Source organism: Solenopsis invicta, chromosome 7 (assembly GCF_016802725.1).
Source record: "Solenopsis invicta isolate M01_SB chromosome 7, UNIL_Sinv_3.0, whole genome shotgun sequence".
In the NCBI taxonomy this organism is placed as follows: Eukaryota; Metazoa; Arthropoda; class Insecta; order Hymenoptera; family Formicidae; genus Solenopsis; species Solenopsis invicta.
In genome coordinates, this window is record NC_052670.1 from 17,389,990 (window position 1) to 17,399,999 (window position 10,010).

Below are 10,010 nucleotides of genomic sequence, written 5' to 3' on the forward strand. Positions count from 1 at the left end.
TTTCACGTTTCATGTACGTCATGTTTCATGTACGTCATGTTTCACGTTTCATGTACGTCACGTTTCATGTACGTCATGTTTCACGTTTCATGTACGTAACGTTTCACGTTTCATGTACGTAACGTTTCACGTTTCATGTACGTAACGTTTCACGTTTCATGTTTCTCACGTTTAGTTTAACGTTTTTCACGTTTAGTTTAACGTTTTTCATGTTTTTTCACGTTTAGTTTAACGTTTTTTCATGTTCTTTTCACATTTAGTTTAATGTTTTTTCATGTTTAGATTAACGTTTTTTTCATATTTCACGTTTCATGTACATCATGTTTCATGTATGTCATGTTTTACGTTTCATGTACGTCATGTTTCATGTATGTCATATTTCACGTTTCATGTACGTCATGTTTCATGTACGTCATATTTCACGTTTCATGTACGTCATGTTTCATGTATGTCATGTTTCATGTACGTCATGTTTTACGTTTCATGTACATACGTCATGTTTCACGTTTCATGTACATCATGTTTCATGTACGTCATGTTTTACGTTTCATGTACGTCATGTTTCATGTACGTCATGTTTCACGTTTCATGTACGTCATGTTTCATGTACGTCATGTTTCACGTTTCATGTACAACGTTGCCAGACCGCGAAAACATGTCGTGACACGTTCGAGCGATAACGATGATGATGAAATTGTTTGATAGAGGGGAAAAGTATCCCCCACTCCTTTACAATTGCAGAAGCATAAACGTGTCGTGACATGTGAAAGTGATAACGACGACAATAATGAAATTGTTGAAAGAGGGGGAAGCCTCCCCTCTCCTTAAAAGTGCAGAAGCATTAATCTTCAAATAAGCATCATAATTTCTTGCAACATCAGTATTGCATCAGAGGTTCGAACGAACGATTCGCAATGTACTTTGCCGAGGGAGGTAACACATTGTACAGTGGTGAAGTGAAGAAGGAATGCAATGGGTAAGTTTCGATATTCTAATAGCGTTTATGCAACGTTGTGTGATAAACTTTTGATTTTCTTTTACAGCATTTCGACGGAGCGTCGTACAGCGCGCTTATTGAGCAGACGTTACGCTTTGACAGCTACGAGTTACAAGTATTTGGAGATTGGAATTAACGTCGGTCCACCGAGTTACGTGGAGATCGCCATAGGAGATCATCAAGGACGAGAATTGATACTGTCTGTTGAAACGTGGAAAGGTCTCTACGAGCAACGATGGAATATTTCCAAATTAATTCGGAATGACTACAAGGACAATTTTATAAGCGTCGGACCCTTAACAATCAAAGTTAGTGTGATGAATGACGTTAGGCTCATACGTCTCGAATCTTCTAACGTGTATGTGACAGTGATTGAATCCACGTTACATCGTATGTTCAGTTTGTACGAGTGTATCAACGTAATGTTCGAGCGCTTAGTTAGAATCGTTGATACAGTCGATGTTAAGTACACACAATTCTTAAACATTGCGTCCAATGTAATGAATCAAGAAAAAGCGATACGCGAGAGCAATATCTTCGATATGCGTCAACTCGTCGATTGTGAGCTGTTAGCTTTATTTTTTACTGCATAAACAATGTATTCACAACAGACAATAAATTGTTTATTATTAAATTAAAATTGCAACCTTTTTTTATTTTTCCTCTTCCAAAAAAAATCTACAGTTATACATTAGTATCAATACCACGATATTTAGTTTTGAAATATTTTAAAAAGAATGTGCGAAGATACGAGAGTACAGTCAGGCTAAAAAAAGGATGCGAGTATACGAGAGTAAAGTCAGGCTAAAAAAACGTGTGTTTCAAATGCTCAGTCGTAGGCTAAAAAAGATGCGAGTATAAGAGAATAAAGTCAGGCTAAAAAAAACATGTGTTTCAAATGCTCAATCGTAGGTTAAAAAGATGCGAGTATACGAGAATAAAGTCAGGCTAAAAAAAAACATGTGTTTCAAATGCTCAATCGTAGGCTAAAAAGATGCGAGTATACGAGAGTAAAGTTAGGTCTTAGCGACGGAGAATGCTCTAGCTCTTCAGTCTCAGTCTAGCTCGCGCGACTGTAACAACGCAAAAATGGGTTACGGTCCAAACATTCCCGTGCAAATATCGCTTCCGGAAATAGAATTAGGTTTAGTGGTGCCTGAACCGCGTCAACCTATAAGTTTCCGGGAGTTGGTTATACGTTTTCGCGAGCTGGGTGCGTTACTTTAGGCTGGAAGGACCAGCCGTTCGCCGTCGTACTGCGGTCATAGACAATGATTGGCCCGATGGACCAATTTTCCATGGTGGTCGCGGGAATGGCCGCTTGTTGCCCTTCCCCGGTATGGACTTGCAGCCTATACGCCGACCTCATCTCGATCGCTATGCGCTTCTAGGCGGTCGCGGGGGTGGTCGATTAAACATCCCCCGTTTAGACCTGCCCATACGCCCGCCTCGTCATCTACATAATGCTGCCGAAGCTGCTCCTCGTGGTCGGGGGGCAGCTTTATTAGATTTTATGCGACGTGAGAGGGCTCAAGGTCAGGCTGGACCTTCACGAGATCGGGCTCCGGACGAGGAGGAGGAGGAGGAGCAGGAGGAGGACAAGGAGGAGAACAAGGAGGAGCAGGAGGAGGAGAAGGACAAGGACAAGGAGAAGGAAAAACAATAGTGATAGTGGTGGTGGTGGTGGTGGTGGTGGTGCCAGCGGCGGTGGTGGATCGCCCCAGCGGACCCCGCGTTAGACAGCGCGCATCCCCTCCACGCACGCGGCGGCGGTGGCGGCGGCGGCGGCGGATCGCCCCAGCGGACCCCGCGTTAGACAGCGCGCATCCCCTCCGCGTACGCGGCGGCGGCGGCGGCGGCGGGCCCCGCGGAAATAGCCGCGCACACCCCTTCGCCATTGTATCGCTTATCCCCCTCGTGATGACAGACATTTCCGATTTCAAAGAACAGTCATACACACCTCCTCGCGGTGTGATTTATTATGTTTATGTAAACAGAGTGACAGGTACATGGTCCATGTTTACATTAAATGGTCAGTAGTTGCCTCCACGCGGCACATTTCAAAGGTGTCGGTCAAGAACATGGTCCTCGAATCGTTATCTCTGTTTACTTAAACATTGATTACGAAGAACTACCGGTTAGGTTCGTACACGTGTCCCCGATTTAATCCCCCTTCGCCCCGTCACGGTCGCGTAACATCGTCTCCGGTTAGACCCCCCGTGAGACCCGAAATATTCCCCCCTTCCCCGCACGCGGCACATTTCAAAGGTGTCAAATTTATTTAAACATCGGCCTAGAACATGGTCCTCGAATCGTTATCACTGTTTATATAAACATTGATTACACAAAACTACCGGTTAGGTTTACACGTGTGACCCCGTTTTAAGCCCCCCCACCCCATCCTCCAACGGTTTGGTCCACCCGCGGGACCTTATCGCCGGTTAGGTCCCCCCGCGCGACCCGTAATATTCCCCCCCTTCCCCGCACCCCCCTGAGATCCCTGGGTTAGAATCCGCCTATACATTCTACTACAATGAAATCAAATAAACTGTTTATTGTTATTTGCGGGCTCTTAAATAAATTAAAACAAAGTCAGATGAGTGTGAGTGTATTTAAATTAAAAAGCAAAATTAAATATTCTATATACAATTGCTAAAAAAAGGAAAATAAAAAACAAAGAATGTGGGTACAACCCATATTTACCTCAGAAAGAAGATTAATGCAAGGATCAAATGCAAATCTTGCAAAGGAAATGCAGGCTGAAGCTCAAGACAAATATATTGATTATTTTAGATTGTCACCTCAACTATTTGATAAATTACTTAAATTAATTGCATCTATTATTATCAAAGAACAAATAATTTGTGATCCCATTTTGGCTGAAACTCGACTACACATCACCTTGCGATTTTTAGCATCAGGAGATAGCATAAAATCAATGTCGTATGCCTTCAGAGTTGGACACAACACTATCTCAAAAATTGTATCAAAAACTTGTCAGGCAATTTGGAATTGTCTAAAAGATACAATTTTTTTTGTAGACAATAGAAAGAGCTGGCAATTCGTTGCCCATGAATTTGAGCAATTATGGAATTTTCCAAATTGCATAAGGGCTGTCGACGGAAAACATGTTATGATACAAGTATGTTCAAATAGGTTTATGTCTATTAACATATTTACATAATAAAATGTTAAAACTAATCTAATCTAAATTATATTAATTGTATTTGAAAAATAAAAAAATCTTTGCTAAAAGTCAAAAGTCAATTTTATGTACATTTTTAATATAAAAAAGGAAACATTTACTTTTGTTTCAGGCTCCGCCAAAGAGTGCTTTCATTTATTATAATTATAAGCGCGTAGTACAGTATTAATCTTCTTGCAATAAGCGATGCATCGTATTCCTTTGCAATAGTCGACAACGGAGCCAAAGGCAGGCAAAGTGACGGAGAAGTATTTCATAATATCGAAATTGGTAAACGTTTCGAAGCCAACGCATTTAAACTGCTGAAATGGAAGCAAGTCGAAATTGACGGATTGGCCTTGCCTTATGTTTTAGTCGCGGATGAAGCATTTTTACTAACGACTTACTATATATGATGAGACCATATCCGCGAAGTAAAAAACTGGATATTGGGAAAAGTCCTCAATTATAGGCTTAGTAGAGCAAGACGCGTCGTGGAAAGTGCTTTCGGGATACTAGCCGCACGATGGAGGATATATCGAAGGCCAATTATAGCAAATGTAATGAATGTACAAAAATTTATACAAGTAACAGTAGTATTACACAACTTTATTATTAAAAATAAAGAGAAATTGGAAAAAAAACATATGTTCGCATTGGTTCAGAAAATACGCATGAAAGTTTTAATAGAGTTTGTACTACGCCAGTTTGCCAAAGTCGAAATAATAAGAACTCAATTTCAATAAGAGAAGTGTATTCAACATACTTTCAAGGTCGTAGAGCCTTGTCATACTATATCAATGGGAGAAAGCGATTGGAAATGATTTTTGATTACTTTGTCACTATGTTAAAATATAGTACAATATAAAAAATATAATTTGTTTATATATAGGAACAAATGGATAATGTTAATTAAGTTCCTAGTAAATATAAGAAAAATGCTGTTAGGACTGTTAAAACTTTTAAGATATTTTGTTCTATTGTTATATTTTATATTAAAGTTAAACAGTTTCTTTGTTTATTTATAAATATATTCTATATTCAGATTTATGCGTTTTTTAAATGCGATTATTTATTACAGAGAACGGTAATTTAGATTTGAAGTCAAACCAGGCAAACTATATAATATAAATTTAATATAACAGAACGATAATACCGCAACTTATTCAACATATTAGTTTTATGCACAAGAAATAAAAATTAACGTATCTAAATCTACTTATAAAACGCACCGTTCTTTGTATTAATTTTTAGTAATATTACTAAAAAGAAACTTATTTTAGTTGATTGATATATCAAGTCCATATTCAAGAGATGTCCAGCTCCTGTTCTTCTAGGACCATTGAAAGGAATTTAATCTCTAGCTTCGTCTATAAGGCAGTGTTCGCAATCTTTCGCCCAATGTTATTAAAAAAGAACTCGTTGTATCTGGTTGCGCAACGGGCTCTCGTAACGCTGCGATAACACTTTCATGGAACTCGTCGTCGTTTTGGCTGGAATTTGACTTTCTTTCTGAAATTGTATTGAGAACATAACATCAAACATGAAATAAAAATAATAAAAAATGAATAAAACATACAAGTTAAACTTACTTTTGTTAGAGTCACTGCTAATTCTACTTTTGCTACTAATTGACTGTGATGAGGTAGATGAGTTGGATTCAGCACTGTCTATTGGTGCAGGCACTAACATTGACGACTCATCACTAGTATTAAAATTATCATTAATACTTGTACTTGGTAGACTGCTGCACGTCTTAAAATCGAAAACAGACTATTACATAACCCTGATTACGTCCATTGTGCATGACCCATAAATATAAAATTATTTCAATGACTAATAATAACATGGTGACAATTGCATTATACTTACACAGATTTTACTTGAACGTCATCAAGAAACTTCATCTGTTGGCAAAAACGGAATAAAGTTTTCCTTTTTAAGGAATTTCATTTATAGCAGCAGACCCACTTGGGATATATTCATTTTTTTTTCTTTTGGCCTTCATATAGCAGTCTCAAAGATACCTCTATCTTCGCTTTGCTTCTTCTACACTTAAAACTCCTAAATAGAAAAAAATTACAAAAGTAAAATTAGTGCATGCATAATATAATGGGTGCATTCTGTACTACAATCGCTCACTGAGCAGCTAAGTAGAAGTTGAATATGATTAGTTTTTTATCTCTACAATCAACCATTTACATTAAATTGCTACTTAGCGATCGTAGTACTGAATATACTCAATTTTAATCAATTATTTATATTTATTTCTGCAGTTTTACTAGGATAAAATTTTTAGACTAACCTCTCATTAGATTGCACATTTCTTGCCAATGTGCTTGTTTCTTTAAATTTGTTTGTTCGCTTGCAGGAATTCGGTGGTCGAACAATGCTTGCTTGGTAGCCACACAACTAATCAAGAATTTATCTATATTTATTTCCTGTTGCTCATCATCATCATCATTATTTTCTTGATGACATTGGTTATTTGTTGATTTGGACAAACCATCATACTGATATTTACATACTGTAAAATTAATAAAACAAGCATAAATTCAATATTGTCTTAGTATCGTGATGTAAGAAAAAAGGTGAAGCAGGTAAGAAAATAAATATGAAATTATAATTTACTCGACAATAAACAACAGCAAATAATGTATTAATTCATTTCAATTTAATTATATAATATAAAATTTACCGACAGTAACCAAGGCATTATCATCTACATTAAGTTCCTGCATATCTTCATCAAATGGATGGAAGCATAAATGTTCCATTAAATTGCATGATTCTGGGAGATAAGTACCACAATAATCACATTTGTGACCCTAATGCAAATAACAAAATACAATTATACATCCTCACATTCCTGTGTATTTGGAACTACAATCAAATTGAATAAACTATAACAAAAAATTAAGTTAAATTACAATTAATACAATAACTCAGCCACACAAAAAGAAAAAAGTGTCATGTGCAAAAAATTAGACTTATGTATCTCTATGTATTTTGACGCTCTGAAACCGAATATGATCTCAGAATTGTGCCATCAGGTCAGGATTTTCTTTTACCTTAAAAAATAGTGTAATTTTAAGGAATTTTGGCCATTTTTTGAGAGTAAAAAAAATCCTGATCTGATGGCGCAATTCTGAGGTTATATTAGGTTTCAGAGCGTCAAAATACATAGGAATACATGGGTAAAATCTCTCACAAGGGGAGGATCAGGTGAGTCACCCTGGGATTTTGATCCCAACTTTTTTAGTTACTCTGGAAACGAAAAAAAAGTTTGCGTCTTCCTGCGTTTGATCGAATAGGCCTTAGTTTCGAAATAATAAATTTGTGAAAATTGGCCATACCGCGCCGCGCTATATGAGTTTTCCCGGTAACTGTTTTCCCAACCAGTGCAATCGGCTCCGTGCGTTAGGTGATAGCTTCACAATCGTAAGATCCGGGTTCGCTTCCGGATGTGCTTTTTTTTTTTTAATAAGTGTATTTATTTATCTTGATGATATTGATATAGTATGCAAATTTCTAAAATAGAAAATTTAATTTAATATCACTTTCTAAACATTAATTTAAATTTAATTTAAATTCAAGTAATAATATTTAAAATAATAAATAAGTAATAATAATAATAATATATAAGTTATTTGAAATAGATAACATATTAAAGCAACGTATCTAAATTTTCAAATTGTTTAATTTAAAATTTAATTGGATATAATATTAACAGTATTTTAAAATCTAGTGTTTAAAATAATTAATCGTAGAAAAAGAATACCAGTGTTAAATTTAAACAATTTGAAAATTTAAATACGTTGCCTTTATATGTTATCCATTTCAAATAACTTATATATTATTATTATTATTACCTATTTATTATTTCAAATATTATTACTTGAATTCAAATTCCTTTCAAATTAAATTTAAATTAATGTTTAGAAAGTGATATTAAATTAAATTTTCTATTTTAGAAATTTGCATACTATATCAATATCATCAAGATAAATAAATACATTTATTAAAAAAAAAAAAAATATTGCACACATTCGGGAGCGAACCCGGATCTTACGATTATGAAGCAAGCACCTAACGCATGGAACCAACTACATAGGTTGGGAAAACAGTTACCGGGAAGGCTCATATAGCGCGACGCGGTATGGCCAATTTTCACAAATTTATTATTTCGAAACTAAGGCCTATTCGATCAAACGCCGGGAGACGTAAACTTTTTTTCGTCTCCAGAATAACTAAAAAAATGGGGATCAAAATCCCAGGGTGACTCACCTGATCCTCCCCTTGTCAGACATGACACTTTTTTTATCCTCAAAAAATGGCCAACATTCCTTAAAATTACACTATTCAGCCCGGATGTTTCTTTAATTAAAAAAACATCAAAAATGTTATTCGTACAGATTTTTCGTACATATTTCAAAGTGCTAAAGTAGTAGTAAATAGACTTTCAAACCCAAAGTTCCAAACCCGGGGGTTAGGAACTTAAAAAGTTAACTTGATGTTCAAATAAAGGAGCTTATATCTTGTTATAGCGCATTCTCTTGTTCTCAAAAGTTCTTCGTTATGGCATTTTCTTGCGTTTTGTTCCTCTCCTTGGTAAATCTTCTTCCAATGACCAGCAGTAATCAGCCATCATATTTATATCGCATCTTCCTTGATATCTATGCTCCATTTCTGTTATATCTTGATGAAATCATTCACCTTGTTCTTCACTATAGTCACTGAGGTTTTCAGGGAAGTAATTTAAATGTGAATGTAAAAAGTGTAATTTTAAATTCATAAGACATCTTAAATTCTGAAAGTTTGCGAGCATTTTCTCAACCATCCTCTTGTAATTTGGACTTTTAGGATTTCTTAGAAAATTCTCAGTGACGTTTTTGAAGCTGAGCCATGCTGCTTTCTCTACTGCATTCATTGTTGTGATGAAGGTTTTGTCTTTTAACAATGTATGTACAAACTTGTGGTCCATCGAAGATTCCTTCTTTCAACTTGGCGTCCGAAATTTGTGGAAATTTTCGCCCTAGGTATCGAAAACCATCTTTGTCCAAGGCTTTTACTACTTCATCAAACCAAGTTTTATATGCAAAGGTGGAAGTAAGATTCTTCTTCTATTAACTAACGGCTCGTCGATGATGTTCATGCATCCAGATGTTATCATTGTTCTTTCTGGCCATACTTTCCTTTTATAGTAATTCTCTCGATCTCTATTGTTTCATAGACATAGAAAACAAGGATACTTTGTGAAATCTGATTGCTGGCCTAGTAACATAGACGTTATTTTAAGATCTCCACATATTTTCAACATATGTTCTGCATATTTTACTTTTTCAAGAATTTTTTTTACATTTTCATAATTTTCTTTCATGTTTATCGAGTGAGCTACTGGAACAGATGCGTAGATATTTCTATTATGGAGCAAAACTGCCCTCAAGCTGCGTATACAAAAGTCGATAAATAGTTTCCACTCTTCTTCTTTGTAGCAACCTGGTTTTATCAATGCATTTATCAATCCAGAAATGTTGGTGCAGTATGCTAATAAAGAGGTTTCGTCTTTAGAGAAATATTCCCGAAATTCTTTTTCACGATTTTGATAAAAACTTACCTTTGCACCTTTTGCTAATAGGTTTTTCTTTTTCAATGTTGAGGCTAGAAATTCCGCATCATCTTTGGGCAATCCTAAATTTCTAACTAGATCATTAAGTTCTTTTTGTGTGAACGTTTTTATAGTTTTCTGTTTTTTTTCTATCTATTGAATAGGCATTTTCATTATCTTTACTATCATTGTAGCTATCAATACTACTATTGTTTATGTCA

General features: G+C 35.7%; 3 protein-coding genes across 3 annotated transcripts; 2 read left to right on the plus strand and 1 right to left on the minus strand.

Moving 5' to 3' along the window:
- Positions 1-772: 772 nt before the first annotated feature.
- LOC120358316 lies at positions 773-1,649 on the plus strand. Its single transcript, XM_039452163.1, has 2 exons — positions 773-976; positions 1,044-1,649. Exons 1-2 carry the CDS (start codon positions 915-917, stop codon positions 1,588-1,590), a joined length of 609 nt encoding a protein of 202 aa, XP_039308097.1. The 5' UTR covers positions 773-914; the 3' UTR covers positions 1,591-1,649.
- Positions 1,650-2,086: 437 nt separating this feature from the next.
- Positions 2,087-4,371, plus strand: LOC113005830 (protein ANTAGONIST OF LIKE HETEROCHROMATIN PROTEIN 1-like). The gene is made up of 3 exons (XM_039452035.1): positions 2,087-2,210; positions 3,706-4,139; positions 4,315-4,371. Exons 1-3 carry the CDS (start codon positions 2,087-2,089, stop codon positions 4,369-4,371), a joined length of 615 nt encoding a protein of 204 aa, XP_039307969.1.
- Positions 4,372-5,242: 871 nt separating this feature from the next.
- On the minus strand, positions 5,243-7,159 carry LOC120358309. Its single transcript, XM_039452124.1, has 5 exons — positions 6,880-7,159; positions 6,487-6,708; positions 6,054-6,245; positions 5,774-5,936; positions 5,243-5,693 (listed from the first exon to the last, which is right to left on the minus strand). The coding sequence occupies exons 1-3, from the start codon at positions 6,956-6,958 to the stop codon at positions 6,211-6,213; spliced, it is 336 nt and encodes a 111-aa protein (XP_039308058.1). The 5' UTR covers positions 6,959-7,159; the 3' UTR covers positions 5,243-5,693; positions 5,774-5,936; positions 6,054-6,210.
- Positions 7,160-10,010: the final 2,851 nt, after the last annotated feature.

Coding starts and splice junctions, on each gene's coding strand:
- LOC120358316 (XM_039452163.1), top strand. CDS start 915: ATGTACTTTGCCGAGGGAGGTAACACATTGTACAGTGGTGAAGTGAAG. Junction 977..1,043: donor GTGAAGAAGGAATGCAATGG/GTAAGTTTCGAT, acceptor TTTCTTTTACAG/CATTTCGACGGAGCGTCGTA.
- LOC113005830 (XM_039452035.1), top strand. CDS start 2,087: ATGGGTTACGGTCCAAACATTCCCGTGCAAATATCGCTTCCGGAAATA. Junction 2,211..3,705: donor TATACGTTTTCGCGAGCTGG/GTGCGTTACTTT, acceptor TATTTACCTCAG/AAAGAAGATTAATGCAAGGA. Junction 4,140..4,314: donor GAAAACATGTTATGATACAA/GTATGTTCAAAT, acceptor CTTTTGTTTCAG/GCTCCGCCAAAGAGTGCTTT.
- LOC120358309 (XM_039452124.1), bottom strand. CDS start 6,958: ATGGAACATTTATGCTTCCATCCATTTGATGAAGATATGCAGGAACTT. Junction 6,709..6,879: donor TAATGCCTTGGTTACTGTCG/GTAAATTTTATA, acceptor TTAATTTTACAG/TATGTAAATATCAGTATGAT. Junction 6,246..6,486: donor AATGTGCAATCTAATGAGAG/GTTAGTCTAAAA, acceptor TTTTCTATTTAG/GAGTTTTAAGTGTAGAAGAA.